Source organism: Coloeus monedula (assembly GCF_965178545.1).
Source record: "Coloeus monedula genome assembly, chromosome: 10".
Lineage (NCBI taxonomy): Eukaryota > Metazoa > Chordata > Aves > Passeriformes > Corvidae > Coloeus > Coloeus monedula.
Genome location: NC_138790.1, coordinates 13,731,128 through 13,759,091, shown reverse-complemented (window position 1 = coordinate 13,759,091; position 27,964 = coordinate 13,731,128). Strand labels below are relative to the sequence as shown.

Sequence of the window (27,964 nt, the reverse complement as noted above, 5' to 3'; positions counted from 1 at the left end):
AAGCCAAACATTACATTAGTATTAGTGCCATAAGGCAGTAAAGAAAACAATGGTTTTATTTATGTTGTGACACTTAATACTGGTTTCAAACAGAGTAATTACATTTGTGAGATGGCATCATAATACCACAAAAAAGCATGTTACAGAAACAAAGAGTTCTGGTAAGATGTCCAAGTTTCACATGAGAGAGTGAGCTGTGGAAAAAGTATCTGCAGTTTCTATGAATTATGTACAAGCTGGTGGGAAAGAAACTAGACAGAAAAGAAAAAATCTATACACATGAGTTAAGGCTCTTATTTGCAAGTGATCTTCCTATTGGAAGCATACTGAAAATGCTTTCTCTAAACAGGATGCAGCTTGAGGACTTAAACCTGTGCAAGAAGCTTCACAATTAATGGTGCTGTGGAGCTCACTGTCCACGTAAGTAAGAGCTGTGTTTGTTTCCTCTTTATACCACTCTGTATTGTACAAATGAGTCTTTACCATATTCACCTAAAGATAAGGATGTGCATGCAAGCTAAGTCCCCATCAAACGTAAAAAGAGAAAAAGCATTTGTTCTCTTGTTTCCATTCAGCAGGGAATTCTAACTGATACTTCTCTAGCAGAGGGAAATCAGACATCCCTTTGTAAAAAAAGCTATATGGAGTTTCTGGAGCCACTGCAAAGTAAAACTTGCCAGATGTAGCTTTTAAAATGCATCAAGGTATAAGCAGAGAAAAGCAAGTAAACCAGCCTTTCAATTAGAGGCAGTGTCGGGACACTGGGTTCCACTCCTGCTGAGGAAGATGAAGAAGCACCGTGAACAGAATTTTTGCGAGCACTGAGAAGAATGAAGAGAACAAAGCGTTTAATAAAACCCCAAACTAAATCAAGTTTCAAAATGGCATCAAACTTGGAACTTAGGTGCTTGGTGGCAAAGAAAAAGAGACATCTCCCAGACAGCTCAAAATCACCTGAGTGATGAAGGGACCTGCTATACATTATGCTGGTCATTCAAAACCATCTTCATGCATTTGTGTACTGTACCTCCCTCAAAGCTACATACTCATTTCATTTAGGATTTTGGAAGCCATTACAGGAAAGGTCTTTATTGGAAGTTAGCAAAGCTTGTTGGTTAGACCTTGTAAGGTACAAAGAAACCCTGCTGAGCACCAAAATGGCCTTGGACACAAGAAAGTAGGGGGTCAAGGAGGGCAGGACATTCACTCAGGTAAGAGCTGCTGCTGCTGGATTCTACCTTAACTACAGGTATGAAGTACCCATGTGTACTTAGCACAAAGTACAAGTGATAAGTTCCACAGCCTCACAGAACACATTGGTGCTACCTGCACACATTGGTCAACACATCCATGCTCAGTCTGAAAGTGACACGGCTTTGCTGAGTGCTGCTGTGCTCTTGGCAGGACTTCAGTGCCCAGCTGTGGCAGGCCAGGCCAGCAGCTGCTTACTCTGAAATACAGCTCAGTGCACACAGGCCAACACTCTGAACACTGCAAGCTGGTATATAAAGGGTACAAACCTAAAGTTTTGAAATCCTATTCTTGGGAGCCAAATTGAAAGCTTCAGTAAATGACTTGAGGAGTCAGAAGTATCTAAATGCTTACTCTTTGCCCTCGTTTACTCTATAGAAGTGACCACTTCTGATAGAAGAAGAAATAGCATTCTCCATTGTTGAAAAATTAGCATCACCACACTGGCCAGAATCAAGAGTTCAGCTCTTGTGAAAAGATGCTATTAATCTTGATTCAGGACCTTAGAAGATTAACTAACCCACAATTGACTACCCTGTTACCCACTAAGGAGAGGAGATAGTTGGGAATGGCACACTACAAAACCCAGTTAGCACAACTCACAGGTAGCTTTGGCAGTGCATCCAGTCTAATGAATCACTCCTGTAAAAATCTTTCAAAGGACAGCATCCTATCGCCTTATTCACTCTCAATTTTTCTGGGACTCCAGGAAAGCTCACACTTGAGAATGCATATAACTGTAAAATAACTTTCATTCCTTTATTCAAACTTCACATATACAGTGGAGAAAAAGACATTTTAAAATAGATCCATATAATTATATGGATTTTTGCAACATATCAAATTCAGATCAAAATTAAGATATACACTGTATTTCATAACCAAGCTAAAGCTTAAGTGTATTCTTCATTTGTATAATAAAACCCAGGAACTATTCTGAATACTGGAACATTCACCAGTCAAAATCCACCCACTGAGAAGTTTTTACAGCAATTTGGAGGTGAAAAATCCCTCTTTACGGCTATATAACCACACTGTAAACAAGTATTTGAATTAGGCAGTTTCCCTTCTAGCTTCCAAAAAGCCTTCATTTTACAAAAGCAGTTGCTGTGAGTTGCAATGGACACAGGAAGATTTAGACCAGTGGTTTTCAGTATGGAAGTTGCCAACCCCAAACGAGTAGATCAACAGCAGTTATCTTTAATAAAGAACAGCCAGATCCTAAGCTCAGCACATCTTCACAGTCCTGATGTGTATTTCTTCGTGGCTGGGTGTTTTTCCTCAGGTGCTAACAGCACAAACACTGTTCATGCAACTGGAAAGAACCAAACATTTGAAACAAGAGCCAGAAGAGTAACAGTGGATGTGATTTTTAAGAGAAAAGCTGGAGGAAACTTGCATGTTCTCACAATAAACCAGGGTGAGCTCCACAAAACAACCAGTCCCGATGGAAGAGGTTATGACAGTTAAATGCAAAGTTCAAGTTAGCCGTTTCCAGTGTAAAAACATTCCCTCCACCAAATGTTAGTACTGCTTTAGTCAGAAACTAACAACCAATTCCAAACACTGCTCTTAAGAAATAACACAGCTCTTGTTCTAAAGACTGGGAAAGTGCAGGTAAAAACGTACTGAAATCTAGATTAACAGGTCAACACTTTACAAAAAAAAGTTGTAGGACTTGAATAATCCCTTTTTAAACTGCTTAACATATCTGATAAATAGCTTGCATGTCAATCTGATATATGCTGTACCATCTGGCTCTTGAATCCCAAAACTTTCCATATGAGACACCACATCTAGAACACTCTCAAATAAATAGTGAAAAACCAAAAGAGTGTGTTTCAAAGCAAGAGTAACAGTACATCACGCAAGATAATCAGCGCTATACATACAGGGAATGCCATTCTGGTTGAACAGATTATGAAGCAGTATTCTCCATGAAATACTAGGCACAAGAATAAATCAATTAGACAGCTTTTTCTGCCCAATGGACAAGTCTAAAATTAACATTCTTGGCAATACAACATTGCAACTGATATGCTTCTTAAGAGCCTTAATTGCAAAAATCATGAAGCGATGTTTATATTTGTGTCTTTGACAAGCAGTTACAGTTCTGGACAGATTTCTTCTATGCTGTGTGTTCTACTTTCCAGCTGGTCACGAGTAACATGTGCTGCGTAAGAAAGATTACAAAAAATAGATAATTCTTCACACCCGTTGAATATTTTCACAACACACACAAATATCCTCCTGAAATCATCTTTGCTTCTCCAAAGACAATGTTTGCCAACCCATCTTAGCAATGTATAAGCTTCTAGTTGGAGAGTGCAGAAACTTCTAAAATAGTTATTTCATCTTCATGCTCTAAACAGATGGCCAACACCACTGTTCAGCACACCAAGCACTGAGTGCTCACCACCCCTGGAACTGGGAGGATTTAACTCAGGCATTTAGAACTAACACATGAGGTTCCTGAAACACCAGCAAACATAGTATTTCCCAGGTCAAATTTCAGTTCCATATGAGACACTTGAAATAAAAACCCCCAAGTTTATATGTGAAGGAGTACAGTCAGTTGTGTTTTCAGGAAGTTGTTAACTCATTGCTTTGAGCAAATGCACAGCAATAAATCAGAGGAAACTTGTCTTTAGTGCTGATCAAAGAATACCTCATCAAAATGATGATATTCTTTTTAGAAGGCCAGTTAGGCTTGGGCATGAGTTAGATTTGGTAACATGCAGTTTAACAAGCAAACAGCACAGATAACCAGCAGAACTGATTGCTGTGCGCTCCCAGCCTTCTCACTTAATTCATCTTTAGGGTGATGGTTGCCCTGGTTAAGAAAACACAACATATTCTGTATCTACCGAAGGCCAAAGGGCACACCCAGTCAGTGACAGCTCAGCTGCTGGGTGCCATCTGAGCAGGGTTAGCAGAGCAATGCAGCTAAATGAACCAGAAAGAGAGAACAAAAGTCTTACTGCTTGTCAACTGAACTGCTACAGACAACACCCTCTGGCTGATACTTTCGTGTAGCAGAAGATAGGTCTGAACTGAAATCATCATGCTTAAATTTACCTACATCAGGAATATTTCCTTCAGTGATTTAAAAGAGAATTTCTAAAGGGAAGGTTTTTATGGAGAGAAACAAAGGTCACTTCTGCTGGCAAAGTCTATTTATGTTATTCATGGAGTCATAAATAGCAAGTAGCCAGAGAAGCTGAAATGCTGAAGCAAGCAAATATAGAATTACAGAATGGTTTGAGCTGGAAGGCACCTTACAGGACATCCAGCTCCAACCCCCCTGCCATATGCAGTCTGTTACAACTTCTACTTTCTTTTCTACAAAAGAGCTTGGCTGCCGGAATCCATATGCATGGTAAGGTATGGCTACTTGAGGCTAGAAAGGAATGATCCATCCATTTAAAACACTTCGTAGCCACAAAGAAGACAGGAGCAAAAATATACAAAGAGTCCTCACCATCACTGACTGGACTGGCCATCTTCATTTCAATCAGCAGGAAATCTCAGTCTGTAACCAAGAAGTGCAAGTTGTGTTAGTGGACCTAGTGGTATCAGACAGGAGCCTCCTTAAGCCTGCCCTGAGTCTTTAGCCCCTTCTTTGAAAGCAGAGTGTAGAGATTAGAAGAGTACTGTTAGTTTTACTCAAATACAAACCAGACAGAATTAGAGGGTAGAAAGGAACATCAGATAAGAGAAGCACAGAATCTTTAAGGGATCTTCACGGATAAAAAAATTCCAAGTGAGAAGAGATTCTCAAATTGCCTGAAAAACAACTCAGGAGCCAGTAGAACCCCAGAGTCACAACAGACCACTAGGAAATGCCTCTTATGTCACATCTTAACTGCAACAATTGTCAGTACTGCAGTCATGTTATTCCATTGGAACAAAAAGACATTGCATAGCAGCTCTCACTCACATAGAGTGACTGGTGTAATAGCTGAGTGGCAGCCACATCACCTCATGATCTCTACAACTTCCCAAGAACTCAAGTCATGGAAGAATATAGAAAAATACAGCTACAATACAACATGCAGAAAACCCAGGAGATTTTCTTTGCAGTTAAAAGCATCAGGACTGTTAGTCAGTTTAACAGAGTGAAGGCAAAACAAGCCATTGCAAAAATCAACTCCTGCATCACCCAGTACAAGAGTAAGGAAACCCTCCCTTTTGTGCTCTAGACAAAAGCACTTTAAAATACAATTTCAAGTCAAAGAGCTCTTTGAAAGCTATCCAGGTGAATAATCTTTCCATACACTGTTCTCAGGAACATGAATATTAATAGTATTTTGATTACCTTGCACAAAGGAAACAGCCTAATTTTTAAATGCTCAAGTGCTTAATGTAACCAAAAGCACAGCATGACCAAAAAGTACAATGACAAAAAAACCCAAGCAACAAGTGTTAAAGCCATCTATTTGAGAAATGTTCTGTAGCTCTAATTAACACTTATGAATAAGAAGATTCTTCTGTACCCTCAGAATACAGATGAGAGAGCAATAAATAATATAATTTCAAAAAAGTTATTTCAGTAAAACTTTGACATTAACACAGCTATGTGCTGAACATTTCTCATCTCAGTGTAGGAATTTCTTAAAATGTGGGCAGTGGCAGAAGACTGGTTTATTAACAGTTTTGTCCATATCCCATCATCCTTTGCCCAACCCTGTCACATAATCCATCTGAGGACATTCAATTCACCAGCTGCTACAAAAGTGAGACCAGTACTTAACCTCAGAAGAACTGATCAAGGACAGGGATTAAAGGCTGTGATAGCTGATATAGAGATTAGGAGACAGCAAAACATGAAGGTTTAAGCAGAATGATAGAAAAGTGAAGAATTGAGAACTACATCAGGTTAATGGAAAAGTATTTCTACATGCTACGGTGTGGAGGTGAACCAGTTAGTAAACGGGTTGCTATACTGGTAGACAGTTACATTTATGGAATCTATTAGCCATGAGCAGTCTAAAATTGATAATTACCAGTTGTGGCTCTGAAGCTGGTTATGAGGAAGGTGGAATGGACTTCAACAATAGAGATGGAAAAATGCTGCAAAGGTCTGCCTTCTTTCCACTGGCGAATGCAGCTGGGGAGCGGAGTTGCCTCTGTTTTACAGCAGAGTGCAGAGAGATGGCAGCTTCAGGCCATGCAGAAGGGTCATACGGTTGGCTACTGGAGCCCTCCTTTCCCCTGGAGAGTGAAGTTCTAGTAAATAGCCATTATAAGGCCTGTGTTAAGTTACTGGATAAAGTCAGTCCAGTAATGGGTCTCAGACACATACCAAATGACCCTTTCAGAATAATTGTGAAGGAATAAGTCCTCCTGTAATAAATAACAGGACGCAAAGGTGCAATCCACAGAACTTAAACATGCAACTTTGCAAATCACTGTTTTATTGCGTGGGATTTAAATGAATTTTAGAAGAGTTCCTAGTTCACATGGTTGTGAAAAGCAGATGTGAACCAAGTTAAACCCATGCAGCATCTTCCCAAGTCTGCAGACCATGCTAATATCTCATAGCTTTGCCAATCACAGATGAACAAGGCTTACAGACTTCACTGCCACCAGTCTCATGAACAACAGATGTGCAGTTTTTTAATGCCAAAAACTTACTCGAAGTGCTGTTACATAAAGAGGTGGGGAGTGAACTGTAATTATTCACCAGAATACCACTCCAAAAGTCTAAGACTTTTCACCCAGAGAGGAGTTTAAAGATGAAGGAGAAGGTGTCAGCCTCTACAGTTTTAGGAGTTTCCTATGAAGAGACAGCCCTGAAACAGGTTCCAGCAACAGCTCCCACCTAAACATTCCAGACTTCCAGTAGCTGCACTAAAAGCACAGTTTAGAGTCTTATCCCATACTACAGAAATGAACATTTCTGCTCAAGGACAAGTTTATATTGAAGGCCTAACAGCAGTTTTACATTACAGTGTTCTTCCTCAGGAAGATAGATATAGTCCTCTCAATGGGGAGGAAACACTGATGGTAATTTCCCATTGCTGGCTACATGATGGATTGGGAACAGAATGGGAAATGACCCACAACAAAAAGCCAGGCTCTCCCATGTGGCTGCTAAAGTGTTCAGTACAAGACTGCTCCTCCTTTAAAAAGGGTGCTGGCAACTTCACTAGCCAAAGTCAGTTATGTTGGGAAAATGGTAAGAAGCAGGAGGTGTTTGTTTTTCTGTTATGTCACAACAAACAAAAGCCTACATGCTATTTATCAACACTGATAGTTTTTTTTCCATGCTACAAATCTACCTATCAAGACAGTGTGCAACATTGTTCATTGAGTGTTACATACATACTGTACTCCTCCTAGTCATTCTCACACTTGAGTATATTCATTTCCCAACAGCTCAAAGGGCCACCAGTACTTACAGGTGCTGTTTAATTAATCAGTAGCTCACCATGTTCGGTAGCTTCTGTACTCATTGTTTCTACCTCTGCAGCATCACGCATCTCTTCATCCTCATCGTCTTCCTCTTCTTCACCATGTAGTTCTTTTGCAATGAGCTGCCTTGCCAGTTTGATGTTTCTTCCTTCATTGTAGTGCATTTTCCTCTTCATTTCAAACTGTTTCTTTTTCTCTGTGGACAAATAAATGGAAGTATTTATTTCTTCCCTTAAAAAAAAAAAAACAACTCATATCTTCTTCATGGAGGAACTCACTGAATTAAAATTATTGTCTTCAAGCAGTGGAGTGTTCTTTTAAGATGAGTCTGACTTACAAAAAGGATAGTAATTGATGGACTGGAACCTCTGAAGCACTTTTAAAAGGACCTGTTTGAAACTAAGAGCAAGTCTGAACCACGAGAAGCATCTGGTAAAAGTACACAAAACTCCAAGGTTTCACAAGCCTTGTTTCTAACTAAACTCAAGGACAAATTGAGACATACTGCTGGGATAGAAGATGAACTTTTGCAGATGTGTGGCTTGACTCCTGGCTAGCCACCAAAGGTCAGTTATGAGAAATATATTTACCACATGTGTAGAAGAAAATATTTTCCACTTTCCCCATGGCCTGAAGCCAACTCTGCTCCATATATTAAACATTAGCATTTCCACCAGTAATGCATTATAATTAAAATAAACTTTGCTTACTGACAGCCCCAACACTTCATTTTTTCCTTCCTTTAGTATAGAAAGGTTACACACCCAAAGTTGAGGCCAGGAAATTTGAGAAGCACCAACTAGATAATACAGCCCTGAAACCTTAGAAGTACCATTTGACTGTTCCCTCAAAACATTCTAGTCCAAGTTAACATGAAACAACATCCATGTTAAAGATGCTATTTGCTTTGGAATAACTGTAGACTTCCTACTACATCCATCCACCAATTGCTTTGAGAACAACAGAAATATCATCTGTACATTTGCAAGCAATTAACAGCATTTTATTTGCAATGATACTCATTGAATTAAGTCTACCTGAAATATGTTCAGATTAAGAACTACTCCTTCATCCCCAAACCAGAACTTCTTATTTGAGGTGTCTTAGCAGGAATTCCCACACCTTAAGCTTGTATACAGGGAGGCAGCCAACAGCAGCAAATTCCTGTTTATATGTATATCCCAAACCAAACATTCCTGATTAGAAACAAGCACCATATTTGTTCAAACACTATCTATCCCTATTTTAAAATCACGACATTTCTCTGGTAGTACTTCTTCTTCCCAAATATTTCTTACTGAAAATCTGAAACTATTGTAGGAAAAGAGCCTAAACAAAAGAAAGAAAACAACTTATGCCTACCCTGTTCTTCAGGTGTTAATTCTTCATCATCTTCCTCCTCCTCACTGCTTTCTTCTTGCCTTGCTATAATCTTGGGTCCTCTACCTTCAGCTGCAGCTGCCAGTCTACATAAATCATGCAATACAAAATGCTGAAACAGCAAGTTTTTCACTATTTAAAATACATATTTCAGAACACTCATACAAATAGCTTTGTTCATTATTTTTGCCGTATTTATATGCAGTAACAACCTGCAAGAGGTTTAAATTACCAGTAGCACTATCAAACCCTGAAATCGACTTAATTTGACAATACCAAAAATGCAGCTTCTAGAGAAACCAGCAACAACTTTCCATAAAGAAAGTCTACCCCAGGAAAGAGCAGATTACCTTAACATTTAGACAATTTTTTTATTACAATACTTACTTTTTACTCAACACATCTGCTCTTAAGGGCTCATATTCTGAATCACTCACTGCATCCTCATCATCTTCTCCTACCATGCTGGGAGGGCAAACAAAAAGCTTTTTTTAGTAATTTGCTCAAGTTTGTAGTTTGCTCAAGAAAACAGTCAAAACCTTACAACATTCAATTAATTACAACACTCAATTAAAAGACTCCTTTAATGCTTTAAAAGCTTTCCAAATCTACTTTAAATATGGATATAACAGCATTATATTCTAGTACTGAAAAAAATAAAATCAATACAAGTCAGACTTATTTATTCCATTCAAAGTCTGCTAGAACAAACCTGCTAAACATTGTCCTTTACACTTTGTCCTTTTAGACTGTTCTCCTTATTTAGAAGCTTTGTAGATCTGAGTATGTTGCATACACCCAGTAATACTACATCACCCACAAAGTAAGTCTTGCTCTAAATCCACAATTCCACCTGGCAGAATGCAGGACAACACTTTAGCACGCATACCTGTGGTAAGGAGTACTTGGCTCATCAATTTTCATCAAGCCATAATCTTTGCCTGCAGGGTGGTATGTAGCTATGATGTTCATTTCATCCCACTTCTGGGATTTTTTACTGAAATAAGAAAAGAAAGTTAAATTTTCTTATATCCTAAAACAATTAGTTCTGCTTTACCAGAGAAGGAATTTTTTAAACATCATCTGATCTCTACTACATACTAAGCACAAAACATATTCTTATGACACACAGACATGTTCAAAGTATGACTACTAAATACTGTTCTATACATACTTAAGTCATGACAAATTATCAGTGCAACTTAATTTCCCTAACAAGTCACAATAGCTAAATAAAACTCAGTGATCTATAAACATATTCTTATTCATATAATTCAGAGACTCCTGTTCTTGTTCAATGACTATCTTGTGAATGGTTTGATTTTACAGCAGCTTATAAAAAGAGAATTCTTCCCCTTACTACAACCCACAAGACTTCAACAGAACCCCATGCCTTTCAGTTCACCTCTGCTGAGGGAACTGGAATGATTATTAGCAAAACTGTTACATAAACAATAGCAACCAACAAATCCCCTCCTGCAGTGAAATAAGTAGCACAGAACAAGCTGGCTATTAATACTGCTTTTGTCATCCTAAATTGGAATCATAAGCTAACTGATTCACTGCTATAATTAAGCTGAGGTAGCTTCACATTTTATTCAGACAGGCACCAGTGATGCTACATTATTTAAATTTTCTCAGTCAACCAGAAAATGTACCATTTTATGTAAATTTGAAGAAACTTAAGCTCACCCACACTGATTGCTCACTGACAAAATATATAAGCCACAAGGAAAGCAACTGTCTTGTGGCCAGAGGAAGAGCCATGTCTCCACTGGTCTAAAAGCCACAAAAAAATGTTTAATCAACACATACCACCATGTTACAGATTTTCTCTATAAAGGTTATTGCAACCTTCATATAAGGTAGTCTTTCCCTTAGATTAAGCCAATAAATTTAATTTTGGAATAATACAGTAATTCCACGATTTAGTATTACTTTACAAATTAATATATTCTTGTTGCAAAATATTAGTTAAGGAAGCAAACATTACAGGACTTCGTGGGTTTTGTGGGGGTTTTTGTCTGGTTTGGGGTGGTTGTTGTTTGGGTTTTTTCAGGGAGGGCGGGGCAGTTGGCTGGAAGACTTCCACTTAACTGCTTTTGTTTAAACACAGACCACTCCAGTAACAGTTCTGAAAGACACTCAATCTCAATAACAAAAGTGCTCTTGAGCAGAATATTATCTGTAAAACAAACTTGATAAAGCAAAATTCCAAGCACAAACTACATTCTACGTTTACAGGATCACTACATAATACAATGTGGGGGGAAAAAAAACAAAGAAAAAAAAAGTGGGGGTTGATGCTGAATCCTACATGCCACAGGCTTACACTCCAGAAATTAATACAAATTGAGTGATCTTAATCCCCTCAGCATACAGTAGCCAGTGCCAAGGTCTCATGTTCGAGGCTTCAGGTCCATTTAATCATTTTGTGCAAACACAAGGATTGCAGCATAAGCGGACAACACGTGAGTCAAATCGTGGCTCTGGCAGGGCGGGGAGTCATGAGCTTCGTGATGACAAAGCAAGAACTCCAGTCTAGGAACGCCACTCATTCAAAGCTGTCTGGTTAGGAGTCGAAAAATTCCCGGTTAAACACAGCCTAAAGTTCATCCATGATCAACACAAGATGCTCACTCGGTCGCACAGTGAGGATTTTCCCAGCCAGAGCACTTGGACAATGGTACATAGATAGGGTACACGGCCCCTGTAAAGAGACAGAGCTCAGCTGACGAGGAAATACGACAGATGGGAGAAATTCCCATCACATGCTTTGTGTTCACTTGTCCAGAGCACATACAGGTTTATAGCCCAGGCTCACAACTCCACCTAATAATAATACTGCCAGTCTTGGAACAATCCCTTTGGCATGCACCGTGCTGGAAATGAGACAGCCCACAGTAAGCAAGTCAGTGAGTCATAAATAAAAGACCGAACAGGTTTTTAGTGTCTTAGTTTTTCACACTCATTTTTTAAAACTCAGATTCCAACACTAAAAGCCTTGGCTGTGGAGTACTTCCCAAAGCATAACTTAAAGTCCACCTGAGGAAAAAAAAGTCATTAGTGGCAAAGAGACAAACATGTTATTTTACCTCTGCTTGGAAAAAGCCATCACAGGAGAATGACTAAGTGCTCTGAAAACTCACACCTCCCTCGCTTGTCTCCTGTTTTGCATGCTTAGGCATGTCTGCACAGCACAGCACTAATGACATACCTTAGGATCGTCACAGGGAAATGCATCCTGACACCCCTTCAAACATAGAAACAGGAAATCTAATCTTCCTTAGGAAAATGAGATTTTAAAAATCTCAGAAATTATCATGTGTATTTTCTCACATTTCTAAAAATACACAATAACTTCATTAGACACCACCCCTGTGCGGGCAGGCAAGAAATTTTAGCTACAGTAATAGCCAAGGAACACCTCTCACACCTCACTTGCTCCTAGCATAGCAGACTCACCTCTTCCACCACAGCTGCTTGTGCACACGCACACACTTCCATAATTCCTTTGTAAAATATCACATCCAGTCGCTCACAGGCTCTTACAGGGGTCTGAAGGCAAAAAATAGTGTACCCCAGGAATGCCAAGAACGCATCTGCCATTAAGCCACCATCTCAGCTCTTAGGATGCAGTTCCAGTGGCATCCAAATTTCTCAAGCTTCCCTCTTGCATCATATTTTCATTAAGGAAGTTTTCCAAACAATGTTACCACCACTAACAGCAGCACAAGGTCAGTAATGATGCAAGTATATGAGAGCTCTACTGAACATGGTGCTTTAAAAGAAGACAGCTGACACAGTAAGCTCTTTCATCTACAGGTATTTTTAAAGATATTCAGACCTGAATTTCAATATTAGAAAAAAGTAGAGTTACAAAAACAGATACCTTAATTTATTAACTAGTCTTTAATCTCAAAGGAAAATCACAACTGTACTACTTATCATTCTTCAAAAAACAAAATTGTTTTGCTGAAATCAAAAATAACACTGTTATATTGATACACTGCCAACCAAAAATAATGCCTGCACAGAAACCAGCTTTAAATACCCTGTACTGATCTTTCCAGGAAATCTTCTAATGCAGCCTGCCAGGTTTAGCCAATATCTTCTAACTTGCAAGGCAATTTCAGTATTAATCTAACTGACTTTATTGGCTGACATTAGTAAACAGGAAATAGAAGCTGGACTCTAGCCCACTAACTGCTTCCCAGGAAATTACTGCATGCAATAACCAATATACCATACACTCATCAGTTCATACTCCAATTTCTACTCAGTTTTAAAGATGGTACAAAAGAAACTGCAGAAAATGAAACACAGGCAACCAACAGCCAGTTGTAAATTATGTCTGGTGTGGTACTAAACACATCAAGCTACACAATATTAAAACTAGAGAAAAAGAAAAGAAAAAATCACATTTGTGTAACATATTGCTACTTACAGTCACCTGCTTCAAAAACATAATCTCATTCATTCAGTTGAAAGTTTTCTCTCAAAAAAGGAGCAGCTAATACAAGCAACACTGCAACCCAAAACCTCTTCTTTCTTACCTTGCTGACTTTAGACTATATTCATGACTTAACTAGGCAACGATGAAAGGAATATTACCATAATAACAAAAAAAAACCCCCAACAGCATGACCATTTTATTTTATCATTATTTCTCTCCTTGCAATACCGAGTGAGGTGTCAAAAAAAGAAAACTGTCCAAAGCACATTTGTGAACACACAGTTCAGGTCAGACCTCGCTCATCATACCTTGATGAAGAATCAGAGCACCAGCAGGCAGTACATGCCAGGTGCATCAAGAAAAGTGTAGGACTCTTACCCATCAAGGACAGGCGCTGGCCAGCTAAAGACCACTTCTTGCATATCTGGACTAACTCGGCATGTTACAATTAAACCAAGATTTTCACGTCATTCAAATCACAAACCACACATTCTCCTGTTTCTGCCTGTGCACATTCTCAAGTGTGAGATCTTTACGGATGGATCCTGCCCAGCAGAGAATATATCTTGATGATGTTTCAGGCCAGGAGCGGTCCCCTCTCCAGGGACACGCTTCTGATTACAAGAAATGAGCTGCCTATGAGAAGGCTGAGAATAAATCAAGCGCATTTCCCACACTGTGATCTATCCCCGTAGCATCTATAAAACCCTTCGTGAGCTGCCACACTTGGCAGGTGACAGCCACTCCTCGGCAGGAGCCACGGCAACAGCTCCCGCCGGCCTCATGCGGGCAGCGCTCCCCGCCTCCGCCCAGGCGCACAGCCGGCATCCCTCTGCTCCCAGCGGTGCTCCAGCCTCGGCAGGAGCTCCCACCGCCTGACCCCCACGGCCGAGCGCAGCCGAGCTCCGGGCCCGCCGCCGCACGGGGGGCACGGCACGGACCCCCCGCCCCGCCCGCGCAGCATCCCGCCGGGCACGGGGCACGGCAGCAGCCCCGGGCGGAGACGCCTCCCGGCTGATCCCGCTCCGCGGGCCCCTCGGAGGAGCGGGACGGCCGGAGGGAGGCCCCGCGGGGACCACGACCACCACCACCACCGCCGCCGCCGCCACCGCCCACCACCGCCGGGGCCTCACCCGTGCTCGTCCTCGTCGCAGGCCTGGTTGGTCCGCCGCGCCCCAACGGGAGCCCCCGACGATGCCTTGCTGCCGCTCTTCTTCAAGATGCCCTTGATGGGCCCCCGCCCCGTCGCCGAGGCGTCCGGTACCGAGGGCGCCTCCATGGCCGCGCCGCCCGCCCGGTTCCGCCGCCGCCGCCACCGCCCCGGCCGGGCCCGCCCCGCGCCGGCGCCGCCGCCTCAGCCCCGCGCGCCCGCGCCCCCTGGCGGCCGGCGGACCCACAGCGCCCCCCGCCGTGCTCCCGCGCGACCGCCAGGGGGCGCTCTGCACGCGCGGGGAGTGCCGGCCCGGACAGATGGACACGCGGACAGATGGCCACGCGGACAGATGGACACGCGGACAGATGGACACACGGACATGAATACATGGACATACAGACACAGTGACACAAGGACACGCAGGCACAGAAATACACGGACACACAGACACACAGGGACACGGGAACATGGACACAATCACTGAATCGGACAGGTTGGAAGGGGTCACACTGCACAGGATTGTGTCCAGATTGTGCTTGAATATGTCCAGTGAGGGAGATTTCACACCCTCTCTGGGTAATCTGTTCTAGTGCTCCGTAACCCGCACAGTAAAGGAGTTCTTCCTCATATTCAGGTGGAACTTCCTGTGCATCAGTATCTGCTTATTGTCTCTCATCCTAGTGGCTGGCACTGCTGAGAAGAGCCTGGCTCCATCTTCTTGGCATCTTCCCCTCAGATACGTACATACTTTGATGAGGACACATGGGCACGGAGGTCTGGCGTGTGCAGAGGGCCGGTGCCCACACATGGAGCCTGCGCACCGGGAGCTGCGTGCTGCCCTGGGGGTGTCTGCACATCTGTGGAGCTCTTGGGACTGAGTGGGGTTTGAGCCCGTGTGGCACTCCCGCACGCACTCGAGAGTTTCGCATGTGCAGGGTGTCCCATGTGTGTGCTGTTGTGCTGGGGACATCCTCTGCACGTGGCAGGACAGGCTGCAGCTGTGCCGTGGTGTCCCCGAGCTCTCTGTGCCGCCATGCAGAGATGCCCCTGGCACAATGTGTTTGCCAGAGCAGCTCAGGTTTGTCACAGTCTCTGTGGCCCAACAAAGGAGCCAGCATGGTCTCCAGAGTGACCAGGCATCTCAGGGTTTTGTCTCTGAGTGAAACACTCCTATTTCTCAGCAGCACCTGGAGATCCCATTTCTCTGCGAGATCCAGGGGCAGTGGCTGCCCAGCTGATGGGGCTGCAGGTTCCCACCCCTAGGGCTCAGTGCCTGCACAGCCACTGTGCCGTGGCATTGCAGCACAGGGAATGAGGGCTACAGCAGCACCATCCGTGTGAGAAGAAAAATAGGAGCCCAGTGAAGCAGTGATGAAATGATTACACCCAAACTCTGACACACTTGGGAGCCACCATGCGTTTGTTTGTATCCTAGGATGTCCATCATCCTTAGAGCCTTAAAAATCGTGTGGAATGCTTAATTCTGTGTCACAGGAACTGTGGCATTAGGATTTGAAAGTTTAAAGGGATAATGACTTAAACATAGCAGTTGTTTCTGGTCCCTCCCATCCTGGCCTCCTCTGACTGGCAAAGATTAGTGACATACTGGCTCTCTGCTCAGCTCCTGTAGCTCTTCCAGTGCAAGAAAGTGCTCTGCAGCACACCCATATCACCAGGGTCCCACCAAAATAAGTGTAGAATGTTTCCTGCATATTTACAGCATTCTACATTCACATCAGTGTTTCTTCATGTCAATAAAAGCAGCAGGAGGTGGGGGTCACTGTCAGCCAAAGCCACAACACAAATTTGCTGGCATGGCTCAGATGGTGGAGGGTGCCCATACATCCAACCCTGGAGAGCTGGAAAGAGCTCCAGGCTCCTGGAACAAATCATTTCCCTTCAGCTGTGGTTGTTACATTCATTGCAGTCTTGTTCTGGCAGTGCTGTGGCCTCAGAGGAGGGGCAGGCCCCACACACTGAGCCCCCCAGCCTGCTGTGCAAAGGCTGTGCAGCTGGGAAGGTACAAAAGGCCCGAAGTAGGTATTTTTATTTCATTTTTAATGAGTTGCATGAATGCTATTCAAACAGAGTTGTTGCGGTGCCTGCTGAACCCCTGCCAGGGCAGATGCAGCACCCGCGGGCACTCGGCACGTGCAACAGCAGTGGGCAGGATGTCAGCCAGAGCCTGCTGTCTCCTGGTGTTCAGGGAAAAGCCTCTGGAAGAGAGAACAAGGGAGCAGCCCCATCTCTTTATGTCTGCTTACAAGTACAGTCAGAGCTGGTCCCTTGGGAGTGCAGGACCAATCTCATTAGAGGCAAGAGAAGGACACATATAGACACTGGGGATGGAGTGATGCTGAATCTCTGGACATTTTTAGATTTAAAATACAAAGGGCAAGATCTGATTTCTAGCAAGGAGGTCTGCTGACTTAGCAGCAACATATGCCTACATCCCTGCATCAGAAAACTTTCAAGACCCCCAGCCTCAGTTCCCAGGCTGCAGGATGATCTGGATGTTGCTGATGCTAAGGCAGTGCCCACAGTGTAGCTCAGACACTGTAGATTCCTGACAGGACCAGAAGCGTCAAGACAAAATTTGGTAACAAACATGGGGCTGTGTAATGAATGATTTTTCCCCAGGACTAATACTTGCACATCATGACTCATACCCTTTCCCATCCACATGCTGGAGGACTCACAGCAACAGCAGAGTTTCACATCTGCACTTCAGGGTTTCTTTCTTTCACCCATTAAGACTGATTCAGTCACACTGCAAAAGTCAGAGTGAGACAAAAAGAGGGGGAAGAGCAATAGAGGGAACGACAGCAAGGAGTGACTCTGGGCTGGCAAACTACTATTAGCAAGCAAAGAGGTTATTAAATTTCTCAGGTACATAGAGAAATTCTAATGGCTAATAAAGCAAGCAACAAAGTTTATCTCTGGTCTAGTGCTGTGTCACTACAAGCCAGGAGTTACATCTCAGCAGGGCAGTTGGCTTGATCAGTGGTCATCATTTTCTCGGTGTCAATCTTGTAGGACTGGAGAACACTCTTCAGGTGCTCCACGGTTTCTGGGTGCATTTCAGGAGCTCTTGACAGAATCCAGGCATAGTCCATGTGGAAGAGCCAGAGGATGTTAGTGCAGGAGTAAACCAGGGAGTAGTTTTCATAGTCGGTGGAAATGACCCAGTAAGGGGCAGCAGGCATAACTAGGAGAGAGGAGGGCACCATGAGTTCCGTGTGTAACCATCTCTGGACAGCTCTGCAGCACCACAGCCACAGTTCTTGGGACTGTTCCCACTTTGGCTGCTGCATACTTGTGGTCAGTACAGGGAGCTATAATTTATAAAAGCTTTCCAGGACTCCTTGTTCTGCCCAGAGGAACTCGAAAAAGACACAAAGCCCTGACTAGGAAGGTCTTGCTGGGAAGTTAACGCGATGACCTGAACAGCTCACCTGGGCTGATGAAAGCCAGCCCAGCCTCACCAGGTGAGGGTGCAGGCTGCCGGGAAGGAGCTGTAGGACTGGGAGCTGACACTGGTGATAGGATGAGCACAAACCACCATCTGCTGCCATGGGGAACCCTGCCCTGGGGAGCCAACCGAGCCCAGCGCTGTTCTCTGGGGCTCGTACCTGGTGAAGGTGGTTGGGGCTGCACATGCTGCAGGGAAACGGCTGCTGGTGTTGCTGTACCAGCACAGAATTAAGTCTGACTGTGCTCGTGAACAGTCATTTTACCTCCTTTGCAAGTACCCCTCCTCCAGCCATTTCTCCAAGTAATCCCTCTGTGAAAGAGAGCTATGAAACTGCCAAAGAAAAGGTGTGACGGAGCAGAATAAAAAGTGATCCAAGGGGAGACTGCAGCTCACTTTCTGGTGTTGCTGCAGACAGAGGAAAGCACTGTGCAATGTGGCACTGCACCTCAGCTGGCCCCTGTTGAGTGTTACAGTGACAAGGGAAGGAACAAGCAAACAACACCATATTATTAATGCTTATTAAAAGCCATTTGTACGTAGAGGCAGCGTGGGCAAGTAGCTGTACTGCTGTGTGCAGAGAAACAAGCTTATTCTTGGTTCATGCAGCACTGTGGGGTTGCCTCCCCCACCTCCCCACCTCCCCACCTCCCCATCCCCGTCTGTGAAATGACCTGGAGGGATGGCAAGGCTGCTGATCTTTCTTGCTTTGAAATCAGCTGGTGAAGAGTGCTTCACCACTGAGGGGGCTGTTGCTGTAAATGGCATATCAGTGTCACCAAAACACTGCCTGCTGGTCACAGTGTCTCTTTTAACCCTTTGCTGCTGTGCTGAAGTCACCAGGGGAGCTGTACCCATTGCTTTGCTGTCTCTGACCCCTGGTGCCGTGGCACAATGCTCAGACAACAGCACTGCCAAGGCCATGGACACTGGGGAGCCTCCCCACACACACTTACACCAGTTAAAGCGGACACCCAGCTTGGCCGGCTGCTTTACATCCATGTGCATGATTTCTCCTTCAGCTTCATTGATTTTGCCATTGGCACTAAGGGGAGAATGACAAAGGTGAGAAATAAAGCCAGGAAAGAAGTGGAGATCATTTTTTTTTCACTTCCACTAAATCATCCCTCCTGACACAACTACCTGTCAAGAGGTGGCTGAAATAGGTACTAGTAAAGCGCAGCATCCCTGAGGATGGTTTCAGCAGCACCCAGGGCACAGCAGGTCCTGGGCCAGGCACAGCTGGAAAGATGGTCTCCAAGGTTAAACCACCCCAGCAGGTCTCCAAGCGTCCCTGCCAGCAGGAAGTTCTTTGGTTCCAGGGTGACAATAACAGAGAAGAAGGAGAGCAAGACCACTCTGCACTGGATGGGAGGAACCCAGCATGGGAGGATGGGAGGATCCCATCCACAATCTTGGATGTGCCAGGGAGCAGCTCAGCTCCTGGTAGTTGTAGAAGGCACATATTCATGTCTGTTTATTCACCTGTGTTTTTTCCAGCTCACTGCACATTCCTCTGCATACAAATTACCTGTACCAGTATGGTGAGCCAGGGTTTCTTTGGCTGCTGGTTCAGAGCACTGCCCTGCTGGCAGCAAGCCCTAAGACTTGACCTGCCCATCTTATAATTGCGTTTTTGCACGGATGCCTCAAGACCTGGAAGCTGCCTATCAGGCAGGAAAGTTCCATGCTTCCCTGAAAAACAGGAACAGCCAAGAAGGCAGAAGCGAATGCTGCCAGCAACAGAGGTCAAGGGGCTGATGCTGGAGCCACGCACAGTGCACACCTGACCCAAAATATCCCCGATGTTTCAGGGTCCTGAGCTGCTGCAGTAGTGGCAGCAATGGTTGGATTAATCTCACACAGATTAATGCAGGCACAAATGAATGTCCAGCTGTTTGCCAGGCACAGCCCAAGCACTGGAGCTGCTGAGACAGTGCTGGGCACCCAGTGAACGGCAGGGATGCTGCTCTGCTCCAGACACAAGGGATGTGTTCCTACACTGTTGTTATTGTGAGCCAGAACAAAGTCCCCATGCCATGGCAGGAGCACAGGGGACAGCGCTGCGTTCGCTGCTCGCTCCCTCTCATCCATTCAGCCCCTCACAGCAGCAGCCCACAACAGCTCAGGCTGGTGATGGAAACAGATGAATTAACACTGGCATCTGTCCATGCAGAAATCAAGAAGGCCTCAGGATAATTGCAAAACACCCTAATTTCCTAATAAAGGGAAAAGCATTCACTTTACCACTGATTTAAACTGACAATGATTTCTGATCCCCTTGCATAGCAGTTACTACATGTGCAAGGTAAATGCTCCAGAAATAGGCTGACAAATATTTAAGCAAAAATTACTCAGGTGCTTCACCTTCCCTGCCCCTTTTCCCTGTGTCTCTTTTCTCTGAAGCAGAGAGGAGCACAGGGCACAGACACTTCTGAGCATGGAGGAGCACAAGGAGGTAGCTGCCAACCCATGACCAGCCCCATGATCTCCCCCAGAACGGGACCCAGGACATCCAACTTCTCAGCCATCTCTGGGGCTGACAAATCTGTCAGGGGGGAAATCCAGGCAATTTTATACTGAAGTCACCATGTAAATTTGATCTATTTTCTTATCACTCACCTTGGACAATGAGACAGAGACCTGGTGATCGTCAGGTTACTAGCAGGAATCAGAGACCCAAATCTCTCAGAAGAGCTACCACAACCACAGCACCCACAGCCCCCAGACAGGCAATTTAGAGAAAAATGAACCCCCAGCACAGCAAGAGAGGTGACAGGAGTGCCACTGCCACAGTGAGCACATGGTCCAAACACAAACACTTACAGCATCTCCTTGTTGATCACCTTGAACTTCCCGTTCTCCTTCAATGAGTAATTTGCCTGGACGCAGCTTCCTTTCTCAAAAGTTGAGGGCAGCTTCTCTATCTCGTACCATTTCCCCAAATACTGACAGAAGAAAGTTTAAAGACGTGTTTTTAACATGAGTGGGCTGAGGCAGAGCAGCCTGGCTCCTTTGTCAGTACAGTTTTTGCCCCTCAGTGGTTGGGACTGGGGGGTAAGCAGAGCTACAGACCCAGCTGGCAGCTGTGGCACAAGGTGTGACCAGACCTGCCACCACCCCCTGCACCCAGGCAGTTTGCTGTCAGTCCCATGCCCCCTTAGCTTAACTCGCTACCTCCTATGAGAATTTTAGAAAACTTTTCACACCTTGTTGATATCAAATTCTTCTTGAACTGATGGATCTGGGCATGGTCCCACATGAAATATCTGGCCTTTCCCAATGTTGAAGAGGCTGAGCAGGACCGAGAGCCGCACTGCTGTGCCCAGCATGGCTGCACTGGGATGCAGGCGGGAAATGGACCTGGGGAGAAGGAAAATAGCTGAGCTGGGGCCTCCCTGGAGCAGAGCTTTGTGTGAAATACAGCACATGGGATAGGATGTGCAGCAGGGCACCTCAGGGGCACAACAAGGAGGAAAGGATCATGAGAAGAGCACAAAGGCACAGTGCCAAAGAAGTCCCAAGCCCAAAACAGCCATAAGCCCTGCCTGTGCTCAGGCTGTGCCAAGCAGCTCCACAAAAAGCCAGGCAATGCCTGGTGAGAACACTTGTACTCATCACCCACATCTGGCACCCAGCAAGATGCAGGGGTGACACATGTCCAAGGACCCACAGGAGCATCACTGTTTGTCCAAAGCTGAGGCAAGGGGAAAGGCAGGGATGTTTGCTTTAAAATGGTGGAGCACAAGGAAGATACTCCAGAGCCAGGGCAGAGCTGGGGCCCTGGGACATGGAAGTGAGCGGTGTAAACCTGCAGTGTACATCTGCATGCCAGGAGGGACATCCTCAGGTATGCCAGGGCTGCCTGACGCTGTAACATGGTGGGAGAGACAGTGCAGCTGCCTCTGGAGGGGTCTTTGTGTGCCAGGATATACACAGCACTGCAAGGTGGGGAAGTTGGTAGAGATTCAAATCAGCACCAAATACAACATGAACCAACCCCCAAAAGCATGGAATGGGGAGGAAAGGACAGGTTTTCCTGCAGAGCAGAAGCAGGAGCTGTGCTGCTTGCACCCAAGTGGTTGCTGGAGCCAGGATGCTGCCCACATTCTTTGGGCTCTGCTTGGGCAGGTTGGCATGTACAAACCCTGCAGCACTGTGTGGCTCTGCATCTCTGGCTAGAAACTCCTCTACAGGAGCAGTGGTAACATTTTCCCCAAGTTTAAAAGAAAAGCCTAGTCTGTCTCCAGCTGCGGGCACAGGCCCCGCTGCAGACCCAGACAGTTCCCATGTTGAATCTCTCAGTTGAGACATACCTTGGTGGATGTGGCGCAGTGATGCTCCGCAGAGGGCCAGGGCAGCAAGGAACAGCTCTGTGGTGAGCTCTCCGCTTCTCTTTATAAGAGTGCTGGGATCATCATTATTCAGCTCTGGCACAAGCCACTCCCTGGTCCTCAACGTGTTTAGGTTTTGTGCCAGGCTAGTCAGCTGCCTTAGATCTGCAGCTGGTACGAAGCTGGAGATGGGCTGCAACTTGGCTGCTCACCCAGGCAAACAAAGGCACCCCACGTGTCTGGATATCGCCCTGCAGCTGCAGAGCTCTGCCTTGCAGCCGCTCACCAAAGCCTCAGGCCTGGGTGCAAATGGCAGGGGAAGGGGAGAAGTGCCACAGCCTTTGAGAGGGGCTGGGGACAGCAGCAGCTCCCATCCTGCTCCCTCTGGTCCAGCAGCAGCCATTACCACGCTTCCATAGGGAGACATGCAGCCTCCTCTGCCTCCTACTTGAGCCCTGGAGATCTTCCATGCCACTGCAGTGTCCTTGCCCCATCATAATCACTTGCAGGAGTACATGAGGAGGATGAAGCAGTGGGAGGCATCACAGGTTTGTCTGAGGAGCTGTAAGACCTTTCAGCAGTTTTCCTCTAGACTTTTAAATCTTACTACAAGGAAAGATGCCAGTGCAATTAATTCCATGCTGACCTGGCACTTTTTCCAACAGGTGCCCAGCAAATGCCTTTGACAGCAGAGCAGCCATCTGTGAAGGCAGCCGGTCCCAAAAGTTATGCAAGAAGAGCTGAGTAATTGACAGGAAGCTGTCTGTGTTTAATTACATTTTATTTTAATCTAATCTCTGTTGAGACTTTCTCTCTAGGTGTGTTCTTTCATGCTGCACTGCATGCCTCACTCATACACACAAACACACACACATGAGCTCCTGACTACCCAAATGGCACCCCAAGAGCCACAGATAGCTCAGTCCTGTCCCTTTCTGGGGCCGTGTATCTGAGGTGTGCCCTGAAACACAGCCACAACCAAGGTGCTCCTAAGACCTCAACGACCACCAGAGCTGTGCCTGGCTTATCCAACGCAGAGCCAGCAGCACCAGCTGGGGGTGAATGGCTCAGGGGAGCACATGGCCCATGGTCTGCCATGGCACTTGGCACTGGGCAGAGGAGCACGCAGGGCTCTCTCTGCCTCTACACAACTCCATTAGTGCTTTGGCAGCCACCCATGTCCCTGATGGGGGTTGCTCTGGCTGCCCATGTCAAAGTCAGAGGTATCCTGCAGACTTCTTGCAAGCCCCACATTCACCTGCACCTCTTGCAATGCAAACAGGTTGGAAGTCAGGAAGTCCCTGGACAGACCCTGACCTGAATGGTTCAAGTGCTGCCGTGCTGCAGTGCACTGTGGAGGTGGAATTCCCCATGCACTTCACACCAGCAAGCACAGTTTTTCTCCTGAGCTTAGCTGCCCACATCCTGCAGTGTAATCAGAGGAGAAAGTCCTGCAAAAGGGCCAGCTTGGCCACAGTAGAACATGTGCATGTGGAGGTGTGTCTGTGTGCATATCCACATCTGCACATGGAGCTTTCTCCTATGGGATGGAGCAAGGGCTCCTTGGCTGTTGTGGCAGCAATGTGCCCTTGGGTAGAAGGGTTCTGAGGAAGCCTTTTACACTGCTGCAGCAGGAGGGGCTCCTGCTTGCCCTGGCCTGCAGGCGCTGTGCAGCATCCAAGGTCTGCCCTGCAGTGCCAGCCCTGCCAGGGACATATCTGGGTGGCTGGGCACTGCCATTTTGGCTCCTGGCACGCTGCAGCCAGAGTCACAGCAGAGCAGCGAGACGTTCACCCAGCCACACTCCATGGAACTCCTGCTGCAGGAGTGTGCAGGAGTGTGCAGGAGTGGGCTGTGCCCAGGAGGCTGAGAAGCCAGGAGCCAGCAGGAGCTGACACTCCTTGAGCCCCACTGAGAGTGGAGATGACAGGTGGGGTGGGCTTGGCTATAGCCATCACTCCCCTTGCAGCCAGCACCAATAAGAAAAAAGAAGAAAACCCTTCTTTGCAGGAAAACCCATGTTTGCAGGAAATTTCATGTCCAGCCAAAGGCAGCACCCTCAGAAGTGCAGGGGCTGCTGTGGAGCCCTGTTTCTCCACTGGCCACTACCGGCTAAGGAGCATCCCATGGGTGCCAAGGCACTGCACAGCTCAAAGCGCAGATGATGAGAGCCGACAGCCGAGCTCGCTGCCACTTCTGGGATGTCTCCACACAAGCACTGGCTATGCCTTCCCAGGGGCACATTTCTGGGCTCTGCCTGAGCACAGCAGGAAGCACCCAGGTATCTGCTGCTCCTCTCTTGGAGTGGAGCAGGTTTGGGATGATGCAGCTTTGTCCCTGCTCAGGGCCAACTGGCTAGGATGTGTTCAGTGGCCACCCCAGGACCCTCCTGTCATTCCACCTCCAGCATCACCAGCACCATTTGCCTGCACAGACCAGAGCCTGCTCCGTGTCCCACCTGTCATTAGCCCACAGCGGGAGTCTGCTCTGAGCCATTCCAGAGCAAGGGTTGGGGAAAAGCATAAACTTATAATTGCACCTAATTGTGGGGTGGGAGCAGCCATCTCCACCTGGTAAGCAGTTCCTACCCTGGAGCAGAGGAGGGGACACATCAAAGGGCAGGAAGCTGGAGCAGGGGAGGGAGGACAGGAAGGAGGAAAGCTGAGGAGAAACCAGGGCAAAAAGGGGGGGGGGGGGGGGGGGGGGGGGCACCAGAAACGCTCGGAATGCTTCATGCAAGAATGAAACCTCCCCCACATTTCTGGGTGATGAGGCAGCTGCAGGGCAGGCTGCAGGGCTTGTGCGCAGGACATGGACAGGGAGGTACCACAGGGGCTGCAGGAGGACAGGGCAGTGCTGCCTGCAGGGCAGGGGGGGCTATGGTGGGTTGGGGTGGGCAGGAGTGGGTGCAAAGCATACATGGAGTGAGGTGGCTTGAGCCACATAGCACGTCCAGGGGTGACAGGGGAGGTATCTCAGAAAGGTTACATTGCTAGGATATTCTTAGGTTTTCAGTTGTCCATTTCATAGACAAGGCTCATCTGGCTCCCATGAGAGCGTGCAACAGCACTGAGTGCTGCCAGCAAAGAAAACCCCTTTGTTAGAACAAGCCGGAGGTGCAGACGAAGTTCAGCCAGCAGAGGGCTGGGACAGGGCAGTGCCACTCCACCTGTGACATTCTACGTGTAGCCAACCTGGCTTAGCGCAGGAGTGAGATTGTCCTGTTGCACCCCCCAGATATCAGCGCTTGGTACCTATGAAACAGAGCAGCTTCAGCCAACCAGGCCTGGTGGGGACCTGTCGTAGCACACTGGGTCTCCAGCTGGGATTTCAGCAGCTGCAGAGAAGCCCCCAGCAGGTTGAGAACCGGGATAACCTGGGAGTGCTGAGAGTCCCACCATGGAGACAACATCGTTTGCATGGACAGCTCTTCCTAGCTCAGGCAGTGCCTTCCCTTCCTTTTTGGTTTTTCTTCCTCCTCTCCAGGAAATGGGGCTTTGGGTTGGCCAACAAGTTGCAACATGTATGTAGAAACAAAAATCAACATGTAGGAGACAAGAAAGAGAAAAGAAAAGCAGGTGGGAATTTCCTCTACTTCTAGGAGTGGCAAAAAGTGCCTTGAAATCTGTTTATGCAAAATGGTGTAAAATTTTTAATTACGTTTACGACAGCAAAGGAAGTAAACAGACTCTGGAAGCATGAACTGGTCTCTGGGATATGGGAACTTGGTCCCATGCAAGTGCACAAAATATGTTGTGATTCATCTATATACAATTAGTGAGTAGCTCTCCACCTTGGAATTTATCCAATTATGTATTCAAAACACAAGAAACCAAAGAGATAGATTTTAGGAAGTTAGAAAACTAAAGAGGTATTATTATTTAAGGGACAAACCCTATCATGCAGGACCAGCAGTGTTTCTGGCTGTGCTGAGGAAGACTCCTCAACCTGCCTGTCATTGCTGCCAAGGTCCGAATCCCTGCAGAGAGGGGAGCCAGAGGGATAATTATTCTTCAGAAAGTAGAAGAAAACAAAACAGAGAGAAGGAAAACAAGGTGTCTGTATACAGAAATACATTGCAGATCTGGACCAGTGACAAAGCTTCGGCCCAGTGCCACCTCACCCCTGTGGATGTGCTCACCATAAAAAACAGAGTTTCAGCAGTGCCCATAATCCTGAGGTTTTACTACGTTCCAGTGCCCCACATAAAAGGCTGCCTTATGCTGCTAAATAAGGTAAAAAAAGTTTTGTTGATGCATTTGCTGCTGGGTTCTCACAGCAGACCCTGGGTACGGGCAGAGCAGGCATTCGGCCAGGTCTTGTCCTCTTGGGGAGGAGCAAGGAGTGCACAGAAGAAGGGGACAGAGTAGGACTTCTCCAATGGATGTGGGAGCAGGTCCCATGGGCATTTACCAGACCCCTGTGGGCTCTGTCTGGGAATGCCCACTCAGATCTGAGTGTTGTGGGAACTGCAGGGCCCTGGCTGTGTGACTCAGCTCAGCACAGGGTGCTGCTCCTATCCTCTGTGCCCTGCTGGGCCCAGCCCAAAGAGCACCCCAGCTGCCCTGCTCTGCATACCCTTCTCAGAAGAGAGCTCCCACATTCCCCAGTGGATTCATTGTGCTTTTTTCTCAACCAGCAACGTCTGGCCTACTGAAACATACTTTAAATGATCTAAAAAATGTCATTAAGCATGTTTAGAGAGTGTTTTCTGCAAAGGGGTTTTCTGTTCTCAAGGAGGAAGCACAGTGATCTGCTCACAGCATCACCAGCTCTGTCCAAGAGATGCCCAAGTAAGGCTATTTAAAGCCCATAGCCCTATTTTCTGCAGTTAAACCATATTTCAGCCCTTAGCTCAGGCATGCATTAATGCAGTTACACAATTATATTTTCTATGACCTATATACAACCTACCTCTTCCTCACGGCATAGATTTATAGTGTGTGGGTAATTGCAGTTCTGCTCACGGAAAGAGAGAACAGCCTCTATTACATTAAGAAATGCAATTAAGAAATCTCCTGCAGATTATGCTGCCCTGCCAGCCAAGCAAGAAGCCCTTTGGCAGGGACATGGGCTCTCCTGCTGCCAGAACACTTTGGAGCCAGCTTCAAGTCAGCACCTTGAATCAGCTACAAGGAGCACAGGAATGACACAGGCATCAAACTCTCCGATATACCCCACTCATAGGCCTCAGGGCTGTTTATATATGTTTTATATATGCACCAGGAAGACCCTAGGGCACCTTGGCCCTGATGGACTTCTTGACCAGTCAGCACAGCATTTCCATCCCATATCTCTGAGTTCCCCAATCCCACACCACAGGACAGAGGAGAATTTTAAGAATACCCTTTCTGAAAGAGCAAGTCTCATCCCTCCACACAGGCTGAGGGCACAAAGACACTGGCATATGTGTTTGGCTTTGCCTGTGAATAGCTGCATTGAGGCCACTGAGCTCGAGCACACACAGCTTGCATTGAAACACAGCCCTAAGTGTTTGCTAG

The 27,964-nt window shown here is 46.1% G+C and overlaps 2 protein-coding genes across 5 annotated transcripts; both read right to left on the bottom strand.

The window, feature by feature from the left end:
• Window positions 1-78: 78 nt before the first annotated feature.
• On the bottom strand, window positions 79-14,832 carry PPP1R2 (protein phosphatase 1 regulatory inhibitor subunit 2). Of its 4 annotated transcripts, XR_014226707.1 has the most exons (8): window positions 14,638-14,832; window positions 9,938-10,045; window positions 9,436-9,513; window positions 9,031-9,134; window positions 7,685-7,864; window positions 6,258-6,465; window positions 4,733-4,783; window positions 79-3,424 (listed from the first exon to the last, which is right to left on the bottom strand). XR_014226707.1 is itself a non-coding variant. In XM_082288233.1 (7 exons), exons 1-6 carry the CDS (start codon window positions 14,781-14,783, stop codon window positions 4,779-4,781), a joined length of 621 nt encoding a protein of 206 aa, XP_082144359.1. In that variant the 5' UTR covers window positions 14,784-14,832; the 3' UTR covers window positions 79-3,424; window positions 4,733-4,778. The 4 variants fall into 4 exon arrangements, 2 of the variants coding, with proteins under 2 accessions (XP_082144359.1, XP_082144360.1); XR_014226706.1 differs by lacking the exon at window positions 6,258-6,465 and having other exon boundaries at window positions 7,656-7,864; XM_082288233.1 differs by lacking the exon at window positions 6,258-6,465.
• A 2,797-nt stretch (window positions 14,833-17,629) lies between these two features.
• On the bottom strand, window positions 17,630-21,461 carry APOD (apolipoprotein D; the record flags this gene model as incomplete). Its single annotated transcript, XM_082288350.1, has 4 exons — window positions 17,630-17,865; window positions 19,086-19,174; window positions 20,956-21,077; window positions 21,339-21,461. The coding sequence occupies 4 exons, from the start codon at window positions 21,459-21,461 to the stop codon at window positions 17,630-17,632; spliced, it is 570 nt and encodes a 189-aa protein (XP_082144476.1).
• Between the last annotated feature and the right edge of the window lie 6,503 nt (window positions 21,462-27,964).

What these genes read in the sequence shown, in the direction of transcription:
- PPP1R2 (XM_082288234.1), bottom strand. Translation starts at nt 14,783, where the DNA reads ATGGAGGCGCCCTCGGTACCGGACGCCTCGGCGACGGGGCGGGGGCCC. An exon ending in CCAAGTACTCCTTACCACAG is followed by an intron (nt 9,514 to 9,937) that starts GTATGCGTGCTA and finishes TTGCCCTCCCAG; the next exon opens with CATGGTAGGAGAAGATGATG. An exon ending in ATTAACACCTGAAGAACAGG is followed by an intron (nt 7,865 to 9,030) that starts GTAGGCATAAGT and finishes ATTTGTCCACAG; the next exon opens with AGAAAAAGAAACAGTTTGAA.